Source organism: Elephas maximus, chromosome 2, assembly GCF_024166365.1.
Source record: "Elephas maximus indicus isolate mEleMax1 chromosome 2, mEleMax1 primary haplotype, whole genome shotgun sequence".
NCBI lineage: Eukaryota > Metazoa > Chordata > Mammalia > Proboscidea > Elephantidae > Elephas > Elephas maximus.
Genome location: NC_064820.1, coordinates 17,601,374 through 17,624,456, shown reverse-complemented (window position 1 = coordinate 17,624,456; position 23,083 = coordinate 17,601,374). Strand labels below are relative to the sequence as shown.

The 23,083-nt window shown below is 46.4% G+C and overlaps 1 protein-coding gene across 3 annotated transcripts in view; it reads right to left on the bottom strand.

Moving 5' to 3' along the window:
* The window catches only part of TRIO (trio Rho guanine nucleotide exchange factor), a 423,568-nt gene that overhangs the window by 13,890 nt on the left and 386,595 nt on the right, over nucleotides 1-23,083 (bottom strand). For all 3 annotated transcript variants that reach the window (XM_049861241.1, XM_049861250.1, XM_049861258.1), the window contains 12 exons: nucleotides 19,789-19,937; nucleotides 18,357-18,423; nucleotides 16,930-17,033; nucleotides 14,637-14,706; nucleotides 12,467-12,556; nucleotides 11,787-11,879; nucleotides 11,023-11,073; nucleotides 10,673-10,750; nucleotides 9,562-9,753; nucleotides 8,242-8,419; nucleotides 4,834-5,630; nucleotides 378-625 (listed from right to left, as the gene is read on the bottom strand). In XM_049861241.1, the coding sequence (XP_049717198.1) occupies nucleotides 378-625; nucleotides 4,834-5,630; nucleotides 8,242-8,419; nucleotides 9,562-9,753; nucleotides 10,673-10,750; nucleotides 11,023-11,073; nucleotides 11,787-11,879; nucleotides 12,467-12,556; nucleotides 14,637-14,706; nucleotides 16,930-17,033; nucleotides 18,357-18,423; nucleotides 19,789-19,937 (2,117 nt within the window). The remainder of the gene's footprint in view (nucleotides 1-377; nucleotides 626-4,833; nucleotides 5,631-8,241; nucleotides 8,420-9,561; nucleotides 9,754-10,672; nucleotides 10,751-11,022; nucleotides 11,074-11,786; nucleotides 11,880-12,466; nucleotides 12,557-14,636; nucleotides 14,707-16,929; nucleotides 17,034-18,356; nucleotides 18,424-19,788; nucleotides 19,938-23,083) is intronic.

The window sequence follows — 23,083 nt, the reverse complement described above, 5'->3', positions numbered from 1 at the left end:
CAGCCCTCCTCACTTTGGGCTGACACACCTGGTGAGACGTGAACGTGTACTAACTAGATGCCAGGATCGTTTTCCCTGCTGTGCATCCCTGCCCTTCCAGGGTCCTTTGCCTATTTCAATAGGAGCCCTGGTAGTACAGCGGTTAAGTGCTTGGCTGCTTCCTGAAAGGTCAGTGGTTCAAACCCACTGGCTGCTCTGTGGGAGAAAGATGTGGCAGTCTGCTCCCGTAAAGACTGACAGCCTAGAAAACCCTACGGGGGTAGTTCTACTCTGTTAAGTTGGAATCGACTCGACGGCAATGGCTCTGCCTTATTTTGCACTTGCTTCTCCTGCCCTCTGCTACCCACAGCCTCCCAGGGGCGTGGAGGGACACTCACTTGAGAGTCCCGTCGGGGTTCTCCAGGATGACTGTACTGGTATGTCCCAGGACGAAGCCCGGAATCCAGCCCTCAGCGGCGGGGCACTGGTCGGTGGCGGCTCGGAACACCAAAAACATGTTCTGTTGGTTGCTGGCTAGAATTTGAACGACCTCTCCTTGATAGACGTTTATCTCATCCTCCTTCACTGCCGTGTAATCGTGTGTCACCAACATGGTGGAGATATTGCTACTGCTGCTACTTTCACTCTGTAGAGGGGACCAGGGGACAAAAAGGCAGAGGGGCTGCAGTGAGAGGCTGCTGACACACTCCCTTGGCACTCTGTCCCACTACAGGGCCACCTGCAGCAGGTCTACCACACACGCGGAGGCACGTCTAACTGTTCCTTCAGACCCCTTTTTGCTGGTGTGGTTGGTATATCTTTTTCAATAATTAAAAAATCAGGATTCCTCTAGAAAACAATTTAGAAACGATCTAAAAAAATCACTGCAGCGATGACACTGTTTTCTAGAAGCCTGATTATCGTCACGGTCTGATGTTTCTCGAACCTTCAAGGCAACAGCTTAATCCTCACGCTGACACCACCCAACCCAAATACGGTAATGTGACTGTGATATCATGCTTGTTTAAAAAAAAAAACAAGAAAACTGTTATTAAATTTAGAAGCCAATTCGGCTCAGTGATAGATCAGATAATGGAGAAGTCGGTAAACCTGCCAGATGAGACATGTATCCCAGAACTGTGCCGAGCTGCTGGTGTGCCTAAGTAGCTCTACTTCCCTTTTAAAAGGAAGAACGTGAAATACCTGAAAAATGAACCACTACAACTTGGCCTCTAGAGAGGGCTGCTCTGCCCCCCTGAGGGGTCACTTGGCAGTCCCTCCAAAGCACTTGCATGAGTCGAGGTCTTTAAGGTGCTGTGGCCGTAGGGACACACGGCAGAGCGTCACTGCAGGCACCATGGCTACCCACGCCTGACATCAAACAGGCTTCGGCAGCAGCCCTTGAGTGGGACGGCCTACCCTTAAGCTGCAGCCCCAGGAGGCCAGGATCTCTGGCTCACTACTGTATCCTTTCTGTCCAGAGCAGTGACTGGCATACAGTAGGCACTCAGTAACTGACCAATGACTTAGTCAGTGTGGCAAGATTGCAAGAGCAAAATACGTATGATTTCTTAAGGCTGCACACTAGTGGTGGTAACAGCTGAGTAGAAGCTAGAAATAAATTCCAGTCTTGTGCCCGGGTCTCATTTTGTAAGTGACAGATTTGTTCCAGAAGGGAGGACAGGGCAGAGATCACCACCAAACACTAGCTGCATCTTGCCCAAGTCCCTCCTGCCCGTAGCTGGGGGGTGGGGATCGCACCAAGCGCCCCGGTCCTGTGAGCTTGTACTAAGACAATGCCCACATACTCCCCGGCTCCAATAACCTGGTCTCTGCTGGGCTCCTGCATGCCAGGGCAGGGCCTGGGTGGCTTAGATGCTGTTAGTCAAGATAACCTGCCATGTCTGCAGTCAGCCCTGTTGCTTAGCAAGCTGGTGTCAGCATATGGCTAGAGCTGATAAGGGGGCACGGGAGGGCTGCTCTGTGCACTGGCAGACCCTGCAAAAGGGTCTTCTGTCTTGGGAGGCAGAGCCTGGGGAAGCCCACACACCATGTGCTGTGACCTTCGGGATAAGGGCAGCAGGTCTCTACCCACCCGGGACATTTAAAACACACACAGGAGCTACCCGCTCTCCTTCCTTGTCTCTGCTGGATGTCTGCTGGCTTGCTCCCACCCTGTGGAGACCACTGATGTCTGTGGCTCCATGGCTCAGAGGACCCTGTGCACTCCTTTAGGCAACCATAGACTTTTTTAGCACGTACTTTATTATTCAAACTTATATGGTAATACCTAGTAGTTTTGAGATTACAAAGACAAACTTGCTAGAAAAATTTAAATGAAAACCAACTTCTGTGGCTGAGCTGTTTTGAGAAATACACCACACTAGGCTGTGTGTCATATTTGAGTACTCTGCCACAATAGTAATAGCTATGCCCTGCTTTCTGAACACATCTTATGTGCTGGGCAGTGTACTGGGCATTTAAAACCCACCTTACTTAATACTCACAGCTATCGCCTTGCCTGTGGGTGTGGTGGCCCTTGCGCCCCTACAGAGTGGGCAGGCAGTTAGCCGATCTGCCCAGGGCCTCCTGGCCTACAAGAGCTGGGGCTGGGAGTGACAGGCCTGTGCACATTTAGAGAGGCCAGGCCACACAGCCGAAAGCATGGCATGCACTCTGCCCTGCTCTTGGCAAAACCTTCCACAAATGGTGTCTGTATAAAGGGGACAAAGGGCCCAGGTTGAGGGTCAGGAGCCGCTGTCTGGCTGTGACCTCAGACAGTCCATGGACGAGGCTGAGAGAAAGGACTCCTTGGCTGATATGCCCAGTGGATAATTTGGCCCAAATGGTGGGGGTGGAAAGACAGACCTTTTAACCAAAATGCTTATCTTGGAGGACATTTCAAATCCCCACTCCCGGCAAAGCACCTTCTCAGCTGGGCATTTCTGTAAGGTGTTCTGACTTGTCCAGAGCGCTGCTGCAGTCCTGGGTGGTGCAAACGGGCAAGGTGATCAGCGGATCACTGAAAGGCTGGTGGTTTGCATCAACCCAGAGGCACCTCTGGACAAAGTCCTGATAATCTGCTTCTAAAAAATCAGGCGTTGAAAACCCTATGGAGCACAGTTCTACTCTGAAACGCATGGGGTCACCATGAGCTGGAATCAACTCTACAGCAACTGGTTTGTAAAACACTGTAAAACACAGAAAAAGTGGGAGGCAGAAACACTAGGCAAATCTCCCGACAGAGAACTTGCTGGAACAGGTGCCACACAGAATGTGCCGTGTCTCAGGGGAGCATCCCAGGATGAACACCTAGTGACCAGCACTGGCTCATGGTAGGAGCGTTGAAGGTGTTCACTCTGAAGCACGGACTCTGAGAATGCCTTTTGTTTAGTGGGGTGTCCAAGTTAGCAGGAGCTCAGGAGAGGCTGCCGGGCAGGTATTGTGGGCCATGCCCACACCTGGAGACTCCCTGCTGCCAGCAGGTGCTGCTGGCTTGGGCCCTCCCTGGGCTACTGGCACCTCTTTCTCTGGCTGAGTCTGCGTGCTGACACTCACCTGCCCCCTGAGCATTTCAAATCTAACCTGGAGGGTAATGTGCTTGGCAGGACACGGTGAGACACCCATAATGGGACCTCAGTAACAGCCACCACAAAGGAGGCCTGCCCGGACCACTTATCTTTGATGATGAGACTCAAGTATAAATAAATATATCAAGGCCCATTAATGTAATGACAAAACATATAACAAAAAGAGGAAAGAATAAGACCAAGTGCACCCAACAAGGCATTAATGAAAGTCCAAAAGAAAGGGAAATACATGCAAAAGCCAGATTTTTCTTCTTTTTTTTTTTATAAAGAGAGATACAGACCCGTTTCGGGGCATGTGTTAAAAATTTATAAAGAGCTCAAACACTCCCTCAGACTGGCTCTATTCACTCATACATGCCTCTAGGAAAGTGTCATCCCAGGCCAGACCACCTGCCACATAGGAGAGCTGGGTACGATCGTGAGGAAGCCACGAAACAAGGGGAAACCCACCACAGCAACCCTTGGGCTTGAGAACACAATGCAAGTGACAGGCAAACGGAGGCCCAGATGCCTGGTGGCCCCTCTGCAGAGGTGGGTGAGCACTACAGCCCTGCGCCCCCTGCTGGACGGCGGAGAGCTCCACAGCCAAACCCCGCAGCGTCCGCAGGAGCTGGAATTCCCGGAAACCCTACAAGTCTCTCTTCGGAATAAAACCCTGGCTGGCGTTAATACTCCCACTGGATAGATTCCTTCCCCCCTTTTTGTCAGCTTGGTGTGCTTTGAGTTGCTGTTGCAAGTTTTCTTGAGGGATTTTTTTCAGCAGATGAGCCAAGAATGCTGCAAAGATAGTTTAAGGCAGAAAAGAGCAAAAACCCAGCGGTGAGCGGACAGTTTAAAGCGTACGGATTCCAGTTAGAACAGGGGTGTGGAGCAGAGAAAAGTGCCCCTCCAAAACCTGCGTGCGAGGAAAGCAGGGCTGGAAGAAGTCCGAGGGTATGCTGCCGGCTGGAAAGTTTGAAAGACGTACAGGTGGCACATTCGGAAGGTTAGAGACCAGCTTGCTCTTGTTAAGGAGACACACACAAAGCAAGGAGAGCGTTAGTGAAGTCGGCTGTGTCCGCCGTGTCCATGAGCGTCCGCCCGACCCGCGGCTCACGCGTACGCACGCACATACACAAAGCTACACAAGTGTCTACGTGGTCAGTGCACAGGAGGCCGGAGAGTCGATTACTGCAGCGCAGGGCAGAGCCAGGAGTTAGTAGAGGACGGACGGCGACGCGGGACAGGCCGCGGGTGGGCGGGCCGGGCTCCGCCGTGGGCTTACCCCGTTGCTCTGGGTGGACTGCACGGACTGCTCGCTGGCCGAGGAGCACGTGCTCATGCGGTCTGTGTCCTTGCTGGGGGCTGTGTGGCGCTGCGCCTGGCGCTGAAGGGAGTCGCTGTCCCCCGGGAAGGTGAAGGAGCCGGGTCGGCTGGCGGGGGAGGTGGGGATGGCGCTCCAGAAGGAGCCCCCCTTCTGCAGCGGGCTGCTGGGGGGGAAAGGCTCCTTGCCGAAGGGAGAAGGGAACGTGGTGGACAGCGGAGAGTTCAGGGGTGAGATGGCCCCGGGCCGGGGCTTTGCCAGGGGCAGGGCGCCCAGGCTGGCCCTTGGGCGGCCGTCCTCCGCGTGCCCCCGTGCCTCCTTGGTGTTCCCGTTGGCAGACTTTCTGGGGCTCTCCATCACCTTCATCTTGGGAATCGGCTCGGCTTCTTTCTCGGGACCCTCACATTCTCCGCTGAGAGGGGGCCTGCTCGGCTGGCTGGGGGTGGCCTCTGGGGTGAGGCCGCTGCTGGGAGGAGGCAGGGAGGGGCCGTGAGTGGACGTACCTGACATCTTGTCTGCCTCCGCCTGGCTCGAGGCGGCAGAGGAGACCAGCACTGGGGAGTGGTGTCGGACGGGTTGGGGGATCCTGGAGGGTCTGCCCCTGCTCGAGCTGGGTATCCCGCCGCAGCTGCCAGGGCCCGCGCTGTGGTTGCTGCTACCACTGCTGCTCGGACCCCCACCGCCTCCGCCCCCGCCGCTGCTGCTGCCCCCGCTGCCCCCGCTGTGGTTCCTCTGGTACTCGATGGGTGATGTCAAGGCTGTAAGAAAGCAAGACACAGCAGAAAAGGTTCAGCCAAGGCCCCAAGGAAAACATGACCTTGGGCAAAGGAAGAAGGTCTGGTGGCACAGTGGTGAAGAGCTCGGCTGCTAACCAAGAGGTCCGCAGTTTGCATCTACCAGCTGTTCCTTGGAAAACCTATGGGGCAGTTCTACTCTGTCCCATAGGTTCCCTATGAGTCACAATCAACTCAGCTGGCAACGGGTTTGGTTGGTTGTTTTGGGCAAAGGAAAAGAAACCATCATACAATCAAAAGGGCATGAGGACGTGAACGTCCCATAATGAAGTCACAGGGCTGTCAATGCAGTCTCGTGTTATCACGGTTTACAAACACAAGCATCCCGGGGACAGGAGGGGCCCACCACGCATTAGCAGACTGAATAGGGAGGGTCTTCAGTGCCACCCTCCTGTGCATTACAAGTTAAAATTATATGGTCGATGAAGCTAAGTGTGCACGGATGAGGGATGGGCAGGAGACGGCCAAGGTGATGGAGGCACAGAGTGAATGGGGATGAGGGTTCGTGAGACCCTGATTCCCCAACTGCAGGTGGGGAGACTCTTCTGCATCCCTCTAAAAGGAAATGAGCTGTGTGGCCGGAGCACCATGACAGCATCAATGTTCACAGTAAGACGATGCCCTTGGGGGATGCAGAGCCGCCGAGGCAGAGCCCACGAGGACCCTGCCAGCACCAGCTGGCCCCCATGTGGTGCGAGAGGCTGACCCAGCCTCCACAATGTTGTCCGTAAACCAGAAGTGGCTGAGGCAAAGGAGAACCTGGTTTTACAGACCACCTCTGCTTGACAGATGGAAGAGAGGTGACGAAGTTAAAGACAAGGCGGTTGTGAGGCTCTCGAATTAGTGAATTTAGTTTTGCTACATAATCATCTGGAGGAAAAAAAACAGGAAACACGCCAAGTAAACCAGGCGGCAAATACTGACACAAATTCTTACAGTGTTAATGCCTGTGAGAAACAGGCGTACCGACTCCTGTCTAGGAGGCAGCTGGTATGTGTGTGAGAGCATCCTGAGCCCCTGGCATCTTATACACCTTGCAGAGGTCTGACTCAGTGGAGGGAGGGGGACAAAGAAGGAAGCTAACGTGCCCGAGCTCCCACGACAGCATCACATTCCATCCTGTGCAGTGTGTGTTACTACTATGACCTAGGCTGGGCAGGCGTCTAGTAAACTTTAACGTCAAGGCCTAATCATGCTTGCAATTTTGGTGGCAGTTCATTCATTTTTTTTTTTTTTTTTTTTTAAAGAAAATGATAAAGTTTAAATATTTCCTAATAGTTAAATGCTTGGTAAGGAGACTGGGTGGTGGAAGTGGTTTGCGATTGCTCCCAACTGAAAGGTTGGTGGTTTGAAACCACCCAGCAGCTCTGTGGAAGAAGGGCCTGGCAATCTGCTTCCATAAAGATTACAGCCAAGAAAACCCTACGAAGCGGTTCTACCCTATAACACATGGGGTCGTCATGAGTTGGGAGTTGACTTAACAGCAGCTAACAGCGGCAGCAGCAGTGGCAACAATATATGCTTGGTATTTAAGGCCACCACTTAAGAACAAAATACCTAAAGAATCCCACACTCAGGACCTCCAGAGGAGCTAAAACTTCCTCTCTATGCAAAGGAACGGTCTACCTGCCACCCTCCCGAATGTATCAGATTCTAACTGCAGATATAAGAAATGATCGATCTAGCTATCTGGAGCTAGCACCTAGGCAGCTGATTACCACTTAGCCAAAAATGTCATGTGACCTTGATTTTTTTTTTTTTGCTGAGTACCTGTATACCTGGTTCTTGAAAGTTCTGCAAGGTGTGGAGGTGGTTTTATTGCGACAAAGAACATTCAAACATTCTCTTGGGCTGGGGCTCAGAAGCAGAATATGGGAAAGAAATGATTAAATGAATACTTAGATTCTGACTCAATTCTTGAAGCTTGGCAATGATCCCCAAGTTAGAATCAAGGCAATTATCTAAGGTCAGCATGGCCACTCTCTGCTGATAAGGCTGTTCCGCCAAGTTGTTTGGCAAGTCCTCTATAATCACACATGTGGTAGAAGCCAGGAAGAATAGAACCCTCTTATCTTTTCCTGGAGGTGAGAGGCATGGACTTGCAATGCAATCCAACATAAACTCTAAAGTGCCTCTGGCGAATTTCTCCAAGACATTTGGCCAGTTCAATCTCCTGCCCTATATTCTCCATGCACTAGGGATCGAATGCCCTAGACCCTGTGGGACAGGATGGGGCAGTGTGGTGGGGAGGGGCCCACGTCTGAGAGCCAGATGGTCTGTTCTGAATCCTGACTCTGTCAGGAACCACTTGTGTGACTTTGGGCAAATGACAAATCACTCTGGGCCTCAGCTTCCTCATCTGTAAAATGGGAACAATAATAGCATTTGCCACATAGGGCTGTTGTAAAGATTAAATGAGATCACATATGCACAGAGCTTAGAACAGTGCCTGATACACTGTGAGTGCTAAACAAATTCTGTGTTTGTTACTGATATGTAACTGGAGGGGGAACAGAACCAGGGATGCATACATTAGGGAAAGAAAACACGCACACAGGAAGAGAACACACATTACCATTTAAAAAATTGCGCTGGTTTTCTAAAATTTGGTTGATTTCATGGATCCATGTTTGCCGGACACTTGGACTGGATGAATGCAAAATAAAGGTCTCCACCACGTCACCTGTCCTTGATGTCAGAGCAAACTTACAGGGATCGTTTTCCACATTTTCCTCCAGGCAAAGGCAACTCACCTGAAAAACATTACAGAACCTTGGTCGCCACTGGTCAAGTGCAAATAAACGTCTGCCCACTCTCAAACTTGAACAACCACTTTTTGGCTGAGCTACCATTTTTACTGCCTCAGATATTGGTACCTTGAAGTTTTTCGATGCTGTTGCAAATGATTCAGTGCTTGGCTACTAATCAAAAGGTTGGAGGTTCAAAATCCATCCATAGGTGCACTGGAGGAAAGGCCTGGTGATCTACATCTGAAGAGCACGCAGCCACTGAAAACCCAGTGGAGCACAGGTCTACCCTGAATACATGGGGTCACCAGGAGTGGCAATCGACTCAATGGGATTTTTTGGGGGGGGGGGCGCTGATTTACTTGCCTTCTCCTTCAGAGAGCAAGCACCACCCAGGCAGAGACTGCACCATCTGGCCACCCCTGAGCCCAGCACTGAACACAAAAAACCCTTGCTGGACGAAGGAAAGACGACAGCAAGAAGTCAGTCATCGTTCCTGGCCAGAGCAATACTCCAAATCTGTGCCTCCATATCTAGATCAGTTTTATGTGGTCCTGGGGAGGGAGGAGCACAGAAGTCAACCACGGCGAGGTCTTCTCGTTGTGGTAAAAATGAAACGGCTGTTGTCAGCGGCAGAGTTCTCTCCTTCCATGCAGAAAGCCGGGGTTGGGCTCCTGGCCAGTGCACCTCACATGCAGCTGCCACCTGTCAATCAGTGGAAGTTTGTGTGCTGCTATGAGGCTGAACAGGTTTTGGTGGAGCTTCAGACTCAGATGGACTAGGAAGAAAGGCCCGGTGATCTGTGCCTGAAAATCAGCCAGTGAAAACCTCAAGGATCAATATGGTCTGATCTGCAGCCAATTCTGGGAATGGTCCTGGGGATAGTTCCATTGTGTATGGGGTCACCATAAGTCAAAGGAGTCAAAGGCTGACTCGATGGCAACTAACAACAATAATCACACAAGAGATGTGACAGAGACAGTAAAATGAAAAGAGTGCTGGGGTGAGCTTAAAGATTCTCAAATATGGCAGGAAATTCTCCAAATACTTAATAAAGGAGCAACATATGCCATTGTTAAAGCCTGCTGTTTGTCAGCGCAATGGTACCTGAATTAGCACACAGGAAAATATGCAGAAACACAAATTACCTTGATGCTGTTCTTAAACAGGAATCCCGGCATGGAGAAGCCTTTTTTTTTATCGAGCGGTTCGCTGAAGATGACGATCTGCTCAAAGAGGAACACCCGCCTCTCCTTGCATCGAGGCAGGAGTCCTGTGTCCTGGTCTGTGACCAAGAACGTGTCCTGCAAGAGCAGTTTACCCTGGGCAACAATTTTACCCTACGACAAAGAAAAGGGGGTTAAGAGAGCCACAACTCTGTTACTTTAGATTTCCTCTCACAGAATATGTCTTTCTTCTAATTTTAATTTATAGAGCTTAAAAAAAAGGCCCCTTTCTTCTACCGTAATGAGTTCTTAGCCCCCAAGAAAACAATTATCTATATAGCCTTCTTGCCAACCTTTGTATAAACCACTGGCCTCATTTACAATCAAAGACTAAGGCTGGGATCTAATTAGGTCTGGTCCACACTAGTCCCCAGACCCGTGGCACAAACATCACTGGAAGGGACCAGTCAGAAATGCACAAGAAGCTGTTTTAACCCTTCTGGTGATTCTGCTGTGGGCTTAAGTTTGAGAATCAGAGCACTTGAACTCTAAACCCTAATTTTCTAGCAAAACAGTGGGCAAGAAAAGCAAAGCTCTCTCCCGTCTCCTTACTCAATAGCTCTGAGTATCTTTAGGGTATATAGCAGGTACTATGTCAGGTTATGTCAGGTGAACAGCCTGGCAATGCATGCAAGTTTGTGAGACTAACGATGAACACAGCGGCCTTCGAGTCAGGCTCTCAGGGGTGACAGACGGTTTGGGGTCTCCCCGGGCCAGTCTCTACAGAACTAACAAGGCTTAATCACCAGGGGAAGAAATCTGGCTCTTAACAATCGAGGGGTCTGAGACGCTAACCCATTCCTGTCTGTCTGTGCAGTGAGGCCCTGGCCTTGAAGCAGGGGTGGCTCCCCAAAAAAGCAAATCAAGTACACGGAAAAGAAGCTGAGAGGAAATATCAATCAGTTGAAGTGAAGTGAGAAGAGAGAAAACCAAGCAAAAAGATCAGTTTTCTACATGTAGGGATAAAAAACCCAAGACAAAATAAGGTGACAGAAGAGAGAGAAGTAGTTTTCCAGAACAGTCTCTGCATTACATCAAATCCTTGCAGACGCCCCACATTCATCATGTCGTTGCACCGCTTGGGGACAATACACATGACTTCTACGGCTCTCTGTTGGAGGAGAAAGCAGAGTTAACATTGTTTCCTCTGAGGGAAAGCTAGCGTGGTAACCCTAAAACACGGTTCGGTGGCCGGTTTCTCTCCCTCCCGCCAACTTGCGTGTAGAGTTCCAGGGCCACCACCGCCTGCTAGGACGACCCTCCCTCACAGGGAATGGCCAAGTGCCTCTGCCGCACATGGGGGTCTAGAGGGGCCTGGGGGGAGCCAGGCGTTAGACTCTGGGGTGGGGGTAGGTGGGCGGCACAGCAGGAAGGACGTGGTACCTCTAGTTCTGATGTATCCAGGCTAGCTTTTTTGGAATACTTGAGGAAGTCCTGCAAGGGAAATGGAGAGAAGGAGCATGAAGGCGGTGATGACCAAGGCAGCTGACTAGCCTTTCTGATCACTCACTACATGCCAGGGACTGTGTCAGGCACGTTAGTTCTGTCTTCTCTTTTCATTCTCCCAGTAACTCAGTAAAAAGGGACTCCTGCGTGGATTTCAAGCTGTGGCATCGCAAGGCCAGGCCAAATCTATCTATGCAGACAACGGTTCCTGTTTTACACCTAGACCAGCTCATCTCTTTACATCCAGGTCCTAGGTTCCATATATGACAGAATCTCAGGACATTTAAATAGTCACTTTTTATCATGGAAAAACATGTGATTGTGCCTCAAGCTGTGTTTAAGAATTTCGCCAAATCAGGGACTATTGTTAAACCACAAGAGAGGACAAGGCAGAGACTAAAATGTTTCTTTTATGAAAGACTCCCAGGTCTGAAAATATTTAAGGTCAGCAGAGCTGAAGAAAGCTGTCTCAGAGAAAATTATGAGTATTCAAAGGTGGGGAAAGAAGTTTACTTTTATTGACATTTTGATTCAGAACCTGATATAAGTTAAACACTGAGAAAATAGTGTAAGAGGTGTCATATTAAAATTTGTTACAAAAAAATCTCCCTTTCCCCTGCCCAAGCCCTCCTCCCCCTCATCAAGTCTCGTCCTCCCACACACATATCGGGCGCTAGAGCCTGTACCTCACACTCACTTACCTTCAGTAACAGCTGATACTTCATAATTCTCTGCACCGGTTTTATTAATAAATCTGTGAGTTGCAACCTGTGGCCAAGGCGCTGTTTTAAGTCCTATGGTTTTAGATGAGAAAAAACAATGTTAAGTTTTGTTTCTTAAAGGGGAATTTTTTAGTCCTTGTGCCTGCCAGAGAGGCTAACGTTGCCAGCAAAAGTCATAAGAGAAGAAGCTGCCACTCAGCACCAAAACCACTCACAGCTTGAGGGGATTTCTGAGTTTCACACTCTAACCTTTTGGGGTATTCTTCAAAGTGGTTGTTAATGCTTACGTAAAGGCCTTCTTTCAACTGCTCTCTTTCATGCCTCGTTATAAGCATATATTTTATTTAAATCTCAGAAGAGATTAAAAGTTAAGATCAAGGGCTATCTGGAACTAGTCACGAGCTCTACATTTAAAACTAATTAAAAACTTATTTTAACAATGACCCTAGCCTTCGAAACGACAAAGGATGCGACCATCGACTGAATTCACACTCATTTCTCTGATTTACAGGCAGGAAATAGAGGCTTAGAACTCTTATCACTGAGGCTGATATCCTGAGGTCTGCTTTAATGCCTGGGGAGCAAACCATACTTAATTTCTGGAGATCAGATGTAATAAAAGAGTCAGCAAGATGTTCTGTTTTCGTCCTGGGTCTTACCTCAAAGAAGGTATCGATGTATTCTGAGACGATGTGCTCAGACTTTGGTTTATTTTGACAATAAACTATGTACATGTGCAACCTTCTCTCCTAGAAATGAAAAGGCAAACGAGTTGAAACCATCGCAGGTTCAACGGAACACAACAACGCACGCACATTTCTGCACACTCGTGAGGAAATTAAGGCAAAGCTGCACGACCAAGATGGGCTTCTGTTCATGACACTGTAATGACCTCTATCCTTGCTCCTGCAGGGGTGCCATGCCCTCACCTTACACAGCAAAAACCAGAGGCAGCAAAGAACACACTTCTAAATACTGCGGGAAGAGCTACTCCCATCCTCCAAACCTGCTAACAGTCCTAGTGAGTCAGGTTGTTTTCAGTAGGGAACAACAACAAAACACAAAAGCCAAAAAAAAAAAAACCCAGTTCGGCTGAAGTTGATTCTAACTCATGGAGACCCCATGTGTGCAGAGTAGAACTGCTCCACGGGGCTTTCAAGGCTATGACCTTCCAGAAGCAGATGCCCAGGCCTGTCTTCTGGAGCATCTCAGGGTGAGTTCGAACTGCCAAACTTTCAGTTAGTATTTGAGTGTTAAATAGTCTGGACAAAGAAAAAAGTAGATCGCGCAATCTCTTAACCCAGCGAGGCTCAAACTGTGATCTGCAGAACGCTGGGGATTCCCAAAGCCCTTCCAGGGAATCCATGAGGTCGAAACTATTTTGAAATAGCACTAAGCTGCTGGGTGCCCTTCTCACTGTGCTGGTATTGGCGCTGATGTGCAAACCAGTGGTGGTGGAGCTGCTGGCCCCTGAGCACATGTTCTACACCACCACACACACTCGGAGAAAAAAAAAAAAAAAAAGTCAGCTTCACTTAAGAATGTCCTTGATGAAGTCATAAAAAAATTATTCATTTCATGAAATCTCAGTCGCCGAGTACACAGCTTTTTAACATTCTGCGTCAAAGCGGGAAGTCCGCACAACCCTTCTTCTGCAGGTGATAGGTGTCTCAAGGAAAACCATTCGGGCCTTGAATTGTGAGTGGAGCCAACGGCTTTTTTCATGGAACGCCACACGGATCGGTGGACACAAACTGCACTTATTCACACTCGGGGTATCTGGTAGATATTTTCTTGAACATGGTTGAAATAAGACTGTCATCTCCAGGTAGGTAACTGGCAGTGTTTGGTAATAACTTTAAATTCGAACTTGCAAGCACAAAATTAGAATTTTGGAAAACATGTATCTGCCACCGTGAACCCGGCATCTTCCCAATACTTAAAAGGCTTTCCTGGTGAGATGGGTGAGGGGATTCTGATATTGGGTAATGAAATGTGTCATCGCCTGGAACATCTGGCTGACTCAGGAGACCAGTATTTTCCAGTGACCAATGCGTGATGGTACAAGATCACGTCTCATGGGTTTTAAAGTAAGCCCAGGGAGAAGCTCACTAATAGGTTTTCAAATTCTACGTTACAACTAATGTTAAGAAATTATCACTTGTTGAGTTTTGGTGTAGTGTGAAGGAAAAATATCTATTATTATCAGAAAAGGCTCTTAAAATATACCTCCCTTTCCAACTATATATCTGTGTGAGGCTGGATTTTCTTCACGTATGTCAACCAAAACAGACCACAACAGACTGAATGGAGCAGCAGCTACGAAAACTCGGCTGTCTCCTATCAAGCCAGGCCTTAAAGAGATTAGCAAAATACAAAAATTCTCACCACTATTTTTTTTAAGTATAGTGATTTAAAAAAAATCTTTAATAGTAACAATTATTTTAGATATAATATGCATATATGTGGCTATTACAATAAACCTATGACATGTATGTGCACATCTGCCCTATACACCTGTTTGCCCACCGACATCCCCAAATGTGCCGGCTTCAGGATTCCCACTGGGACCCTCTCCCAACCTGTATGGATGGTAGCTAAATACTCATTTAGGGCCCAGGTGATCAGGAAAGAAGGTAATTCATATGCAGAAAAACTAGAAGGGATTTTAGTTCCAACTCGTTGGCACTGTACAGTTTGATTACATATATTCTCAACGTGGGCACGTTTATCAACTGCAAGGGACTTCTCCTTTACTCTGACAAGCCAATTACTAAACGTGACAGTGTTAGAGCTGAATATAAACAGAGCTATTGCTATTGTACTTACGTGCTTAACAAAAAGGGACCCTAGTTTTTCTGGATCCTCAAGGCACTTCTCCAACTCTCCTAAAAAAAAGCTGAAAACGGGGAAAGTATTAGGACCATTTCCAATTAGCCTTCTAATTTTAGATTTAGGTTTACATTTTTAAAACACCCTGTTTTGACATGAGTAATTGGGGAACACAAAGTACATACTTCACAGATTGAACGGACACAGAAAATATTTTGTTAGGACATTGCCTCCCAAGCCTTAAAACATAGAGACACATAGTTAAAAAAGACGAGGCAGAATGAAAGTGTGCTTTCTCTGGCAACCTACCCTTCCTTTGGACAAATAACATTTTTCACTTATGTTTTCTCAAGGAACAACATTTTTGTTTTTGAAAACCTGGTCCTTGTACCTGAGTTTCGTATTCGTTCCATGGTAATTTTTAAGGGACTCAAATTGGATAATAATAGATATAAAATACTGAAAATGTTACTTGTTCCAGCTTTATAACATACTCTCAAATATAATGAAAATCAATTTCTAGATTACAAACACTAATGCCCATTAAGATTAAAACTGGATTAAAAGATAATCGCAATATAACAAAATAGCAGTAAGAAAACTGCTCTTTATTTCTTCTGGGCTGTAGTTGTCTTCAAAACTTATGGTCATCTTAATTATCACTTGCATATGTTTATATTTATGTTTGGTACTTTATTAACCTGCAAACCAGCATACCAATTAACGTCATGTTGAATTTCCTAGCAGGTAGGGTGTTACTGTTTCTAGCTGTGCAGGAGACAGAAGCATGTGCTAGGATCCAGATGGCCATTACTGAAGGCAGCTTCTCTGTCTGGTCATCCCAGAAACCTCTGCCCTTTCTCCCTCCCTGTCAAAGCCTTAAAAATCAGCCAGAGAAGATGACTAAATAATAGCACAGAACACCACTTTTCAAACTGGTTTCACTGTAGACTCTGGTTAAGTCTACAGTCCATAAAGCTGTAAACTGGAATGCTATTTCTAAAGTTGACCATGATTTATCTCTGAGTCCAACAGAATTAGACATTACAGGCTGCCGTGTTACTGTTGAATAGACTGCGACTCAGGGCGACCCCATGTGTACAGAGTAGAACTGCTCCATAGGATTTTCAAGGCTGTGGCCTTTTGGAAGCAGATTGCCAGGCCTCTGGGCGGGTTCCAACCACCAACCTTCTGGCTAGTTGTAAAGCACTTAACTGTTTGTGCCACCCAAGTGCCTAGACATCACAAAAAAACCAGGGGACATTAAATAAAGAACCTATACCTGGGGGTTCGAGGGTTCCACATTCCATTAGGAGAGATAAGAAAAATGCAGAAAAAATATTAAAGCAAAACACTGCTTGATCCACGCATGATAACATCTCCTATTTGTAGAGTATTTCAGTTTAAACAGCACACTCACATACGATGACTTATTGGAATGTTCCGGTTTAATGCAGAAGGGAGCATTTGACCCTGCTTTAAAGAGAGGGTGGGATTCTGATGGTGATGACAGCGTGTTCCAAGTGAGGGAACGGCAACACGCAGAAGGAAGGGAAGGAGGAGGCACGTCCAGATCACGCGGAATGGAGCAGTGCAGCCAGAACGTTCCAGTGTGATAGCAGCGCCAGCACTAGCAACCCCCAGATGAGGCGGGATTGTTAAAATGCTCAGCAAGGCACCACAGCAGGGCTGGACGTGTGATGACAGGCTCTGGCAGCTGAGGCGCGGCCCCCACATGGGTCTCTTTCTTGATTAGGATGGCATGGCCAATGCGTGGGGACCAGGTCTGATAGTTCATGGGAAATCACATCTCCTTTCCCCAGGAAAACAGCGTGGGAAAAAGGAGTATCTTCAAATCCCTCTAATAGCAACTCATGTTTAATCAAAGGGTAGCTGTAATTAGAAACACTTATTGAGGCTTCCTCAATACATGTATCAACTCGGTCACTCTTCACAGAACCTCTGGGTGGTACTATGACCCACACTGTGTGGATGGAGAATGGAGGCAGAGAGGTGAAGCCAGCAGCTGCAGGTCAGGACCAGGCTGGGGACCCAGCAGTCTGGCTCTGGACCTCTCTGCATGGGCCAGCAGGATGAGGAGGGACCTCTCCCACGCCACGACTCACAAAACCACCCGCTACACCAGCATTTCCTCCACACCAGCCGCCTGCATGAGCTACAGGGAATGAGTGAAACACACCAGTAAACACCCTCTGCCATGGCTGCAGTGATGCAGCATGGTACGTGTCTGTGCCGCACACCTCACAGGCACGCTGGGTATCATACGTACTCTCTATGCCAGTCATAAATCTGATGGATGTTGCCAAACACAATCTTGTCTTTTCCTTTCATGTCATCAGGAACACCATCTTCTTTCATTAGTGCCATGTAGCCCTGTAATGGGATATTCAACTGAGTTTATTTCATTGTGTGTTTGAACCAAGCAGGGGCTTACTGCTTCACAGTCCAAAGGACAAAACAGTCACTCGCACTGTCTCATAACCAGTTTTTTATTTAGAAATAGACAAAAATTCTACATGGAAAACGTCCTTAACTGGCACTTGAAGTTCACTGCTATATTCACTGCTGCAGTTTCCTCTCCCTGCACTGTTTAGCATCCCTAGAGCAGAATTCTTCTAAAGAGCTGAAGAGCTTTAAATAAACGCAGGTGGCTTCATAAGGCAAATCCTCTTATCAGCTTGTAAATATTACATATTCGACCAGGAACATATTTCCTTTATTCTCAGCATTTATCTCAAATAGACACTTTCTTTTTCCTATTTCAGATTATTTACATAACATGTTAAATAAGGATTTAGCTTTTTTTGTTTTAAATAAATTGAAGTGTTAACAATGATTGATTAAACGAGTTGCTAAAATGTGGTTAAAACTTCTATTTAACTCAAACGGAATTTGGCTTGTATAAGAGCCTCTTAAGTTTTCAAGTTACTTATTTTAACATTAACTATGACTGCAGATGGATCAGGCATGTTACTCTTTTATGCTACACAATTAACGGTATTAGCCATTACCTTTAATGGAATGTGCACCTAAAAACAACTGTACTGTACATATTTTCAAAGCTGAAAGGATAAATGACATTTTATATGATAAAAATGGCTTTTCAACAGGTTGAGCTTATTGATAACTTGACCTTAAAGGCAGGGATAAGCCTAGAGAAGGCACTGATCCAATACGAAAGGCTCTGGCTACAGAGTGCTTAGCAACTTCTGATCAATCTAAATGGTGACACATTCATTCTGTGCAAAACTCTGAGCAAATGACCTGCTGCAGCTGCAGGCCAAGCTCTGAACACAGTGGATTCCAGATGGAGGGAAATCCACAGCTGGGCCACGCTGATTCTTTTCAACCAAAATGTTCTTATTTTTGTGGTGAAACCCTCTTTACAAAGCAGTTAAAGGCAAGACTGACAGAATTAATACAATGGTTGGCTCTCATAATTTAAAAACTGTAAAAACAAATGGATCACACAGAGATGCACTGTGCAAAAAAAGGAAACACGTACTACAATATCAATTGTTAAGATAACAGACTAATGCTATTTTTCAGAAATGCCTTATGGGTTGCTTATTTAATTTTGCTCAAAAGTGTTTTTAAAGCATTCAAGGAGATAGCAGTGTTAAACCGTCTCCCACACCACCTCTCTAGACCACACTGGGGTTGTTATAAGGATATTAAATCTCTGGAAATATATACCTCAACCACGTAGCCGAGGTCCCGTACATAGTCACGCTCTGTCTCCACTAATTCTTGCAAAACATAGCTGGAAAGAGAAGATGATGTTTACAACCCGAACTCTTTTTGTTTTCTAAATGAATTCTCTTGTACTTTTGCTTCTGTCAGGACAGACCTGTGTTAGGACTGAACACTGACTCATCAGACTTGCACAGCTGGGCCTTACACCACTTACAGGTTCAGTGGTGATCCATGACAGCTACGGAGTCAGCAGACACTGAGATACACGCACACAAGCACAATTGGGGTTGTTCACCCTGCCAGGCTCAGGTCCAGTGAGCACACAGCAGAAAAGCTCAGGCCTAACTTTGCCATAAAGGCAGGACGTTAAAGGAAATATTTAAAAAAACAAAACCAAACAATTTAGTCATTTTAAGCTCCACTGGACATAGAAGAAAACCTTTTACCTCAGGCATTTAAAGCCTTTTACTTCAGATATTAAAGCCTTGGGTCTGATCACTGCCAATGTAAGGCCACTCAGCCATCAGATGACAACTACTTCATCAGTGTAGCAAACAGCCTCACCTGGTCTGAAAAGGCTTTGGTTGGTGGGTCGATTCATTCACTCAACACATATAAGGCACCTACTATGTGCCTAGCGTCAGTCATTCTGTTGTTGTTAGATGCCGTTGAGTTGTTTTTGACTCATAGTGGCCCCATATGACAGAGCAGAACTGCCCTATAGGGTTTCCTAGGCTGTAATCTTTATGGGAGCAGATCACCAGGTCTTTCTCCCTCAGAGCACCTGGGCGGGTTAGAGCCACCGACCTTTCAGTTAGCAGCTGAGCACTTAACTGCTGTGCCACCAGGGCTCCTTAATATCACCCTAGCACTGTGGATACGGCACCGAATAAAACAAAGTCCCCGTCCTCACAAAGCTTGCAAACAGTCTTTCCCCTTCTCCAAAGGCAAGCTTAAACCCTCTATTCTACTTTTTAGAACTCTTTTATCACCATGAGCTGCTGTCCTGGAAATGAAGAACATGACCACTAAGGTATCTTTGAAAATGTTCACGCTTTCAGGGCTGTATCTGATTTTATCGTGCCTTCTTTTTCCTTCACAACTATGCACACAATGGAAAGCCAAGCAGTTTCTCACCAGCAGTGGCTGAGGATATACTTGCCTTCCATTGTGCTTATTTAGAAATACAGTATAATACACAAATAGGACAATAAAAACCATGGCAATGGCTTACTGAGCACTTAGCAGGTCCTGAGTGCTTTTCAAACATGCACACACATGTGCGTGCACATACATGCATGCACACACACTTGCATGTGCATGTGCGCACAGTTACTCAGCAGGAAACCCCACCTCTCCCCACGGCACCAATCAGAGCAGAATCTCAGTCCCACTCTTCAAGGTGACAAAGGCATGAAAACTTGTGTCTTACTGCCGTCTCTTGAGCGAGCTGGATTTCCTCTCTTCCATCTCATCAATGGGTGAAGAGGAGGAGAGAAGGGAGTTGTCCGAGGGGTTGAAGGAGGGGCTGCTACTGTCTCCCTGGTCGACGAGGAGCGAGCTGGGACGGTCCTCCAGCGCCTGGAAGAGACGGAGGCCGTCAGCACTGCTCACTATCCACAGCCTGCGATGGGCCAAAGACAGGACCAGAAAATCTCCCAAGTCAGAGAATGCAGAATAAATGCTCTTAAATCATGAGACCCATGTTTGTGAAATCACACAGTATTTCACCACAAACACACACACACACAACCCCACAATTAAGAAACTGAGTAGGAGAAGCTGGATAAGGAAACAAAATTTGAATGATAAGGATAATGAATTTAGCCACATTCATGTATTCTGTTCTTTCTTACCAAATAATTAGAAATAATACAACTTACATCAGTGCACTGCACCCATGTCTGGATATAATTTGCAGTTTATAATCACATATTTCAAATCTAGCAATTTTCGTGTGAGTTATTATTTCTGCCAGATGAAAGCGTGACCATTTTGGAAGGGTGTGGAATCTCCTTGATCAGGTCACCTTCCTGGTATTCAGGTGCCAACATTCCCTGTTGGTAGGTACAGTGCAACAACACCAGCAGTCTGTATTTTAGCTTAAACAAACTTGGTTTGTTCCTTGATTATCCATGAAGCCACAGGTACTTCACGAAGCCCACTGTCATACTTCAATGCACACAGGTCACTCAGCTAAAACTAATCTCCACCTTGTGACACTTGCAACATCCTTCTGTCCCCTCCATGGGCAGAGATCCTCATGCTTGTACCTCTCACTTATCCACAACTCTCTCCTTACTGCATGTCAGTTTCTGCAGGTGACTGTTTTCACTCCTCTACAGAACCCACCACAAAGCTTTGCGAGAATTCAATAAGCCTGTGAATTGCACTTCTCTCTGTGGAGCAACGATGTGACAATCCTTGATTACTTTCTAATTGGAAGACACTATTTTTGTTTCTTTATCCGGATTTAAAAGCTCCTAGGGGTAGTGGCTTGTAATTCTTTCAGAATTTTCACAGTACTGCTGGACACAGATTGATAATGAAAAGGTAATTATTGATTGAATTGGAAAAATGTCACTTTTCTTTGGACAAAAATCACAACACAAACTGCAAAGTCCACTTAAGACTTCATTTCAAACTCAAGCCTCAAATTTAAGTCCACTTAAGACTTCCTATCAAATTAAAAAAATCAAATACCTGTCTTATTTTCTCCTCTGACAGTAAGGGACTGAACCTACCTTTACAACTAAGCAATCTTGCTGAATAAAGCCCACGAAGCTGCAAAAACGTACTGCCTACTGCTCTCATTTATGAAAAATAGGACATTAAATTAGTGGAGAAACATAGAGTTTGTTTCAAGAATAGCCCTATTTTATTGACCTTTACTGGAAACAGATATTTTGCTCTAAGTAGCAGAGTCTGAGCCATGTTGTCAGACCATGTGGCTCTGTGACAGACAAACTGACGCCTGGGACGATGAGGGGAGGATGCTTCGTGCTGTCTAGGCTGGCAGGGAAACAGCTGAAGTTCATTAAATTGAATGCTATTCACTTAAACAGTGAGAAAAAGGAGAAGAAGGGCTCCAGGCCCTCCCCCGGCGCAGAGGAGCGAGGGGAGCTGAAGTCATGGACTCGCTGGTGTCTGCCAGGACCCATCAGCTACAACTGAAGCAATGGCTGTCTGGGCCTGACGTGGCTGATCTGGCTGGACGGAGATGGGCAGCCAGGGAGCGTAGGCGCCCTGACCAGGAGGCAGTCACGGTTGTATGCTCTCATCATGTTTCTGACATTGCAACCTTGACGCTGCCCAGCTACCTTTTATACAAATGATGCCCATTGCCAGGACAAAGCTAACAGAGAACTGGAATTACTGGGACTTCACAGCTTTGGACGGATTATTTGTGAAACCCTCTGAGCTTGGTTGTTTCTTGTGGGTAGGTCCTTGGTAACTTCCTGTTCCTTTTATGAAAATACGAACACACAGATATTCTCTTTCTCCTAAGGTTATTGTTGTTGTTGTTAGCTGTCACTGAGTCAACTCCCAACTCACAGCAATCTCATATGCAATGAAATGAAATGAAATAAAATGCTTCCTGGTCCTGCGCCATCCCCATGATTGCTTGCAGATTGGCTGTGCTCCGCAGGGTTTATGTTGGTTTATTTTCAGAAGTAGATCGCTAGGCCTTTTTTCCTAGTCTTAGTCTGGAAGCTCTGCTGAAACCTGGTCAACAACCCAGCAATGCACAAGCCTCCACTGAAAGATGGGTGGTGGCTGTGGTTCTTAGGAAACTGCCCATGCCACCTAAATTTTTACATTTATTTTCAAAGACTTGAACAAAGTAATGTCCCATGAGTGTTTACATCTTCCTCAGTTTATTCCCCCCTTGTAATTTCTTATTTTGTGAATTTGTGTTTCCTTTTTTCTTTTTCCTCTCAACAACTCCATTTGTGTAACATTTCTGTTTTCAAACTATGCTTATGCATTTTCTGGAACAGCTGCATTCTTGCTAATTACATATTCCAATTAATTGTATATGAAGCCATATATGCCATATTTTATTGAATAAGAATATAAAATATGCGTGGTACAAAAAAATCTCCGTGGTTTAAGTAATTGAATCTACAGTGCTTTTCTGTCCTTTGGGCCATTATTACAGCCATCAATTCGTGTTGTACAGTAAATATGGGACCTGGAGGTTACCAGAATGCAAGAAGTATAGATTTTGCTATGAACTAATTATATTCTAATCCTGGATGCTGCCATTTCATTTTTTTAAAGTGTACAACTCAGTGGCAGTTAGTATATTTACAATGTTGTACAATCACCACCTCTATGTAGTTCGAAAACTTCTCATCACCCTAGAGGGAAACCCCTACTCACTTAGCAGTCACTCTTCATTGCCTCCTTCATCCAGCCCCTGGCAAGTCCTAATCTGCTGTCTGTCTCAATGAATTTGCTTATTCTAGATATTTCACATACAGGTAGTTCCCGACTTATGATGGGGTTCCACTCTGTTGACTCTGTTATAAGTCAGTTGTGATGTATGTCCAACACCTCAGTTTTTTTTTAGTTTTCATTACTAATGCCTTTTATGATCAGTATCTCTATAAATCCGGCAGTGTTCTGAAGATTAATCATAAAATTGAACATCTGCAAGTGAACAGCTGAGCGTGATAACATCAGCAAATTACTAACGATAAGATGTGAAATAAAAATGAAAC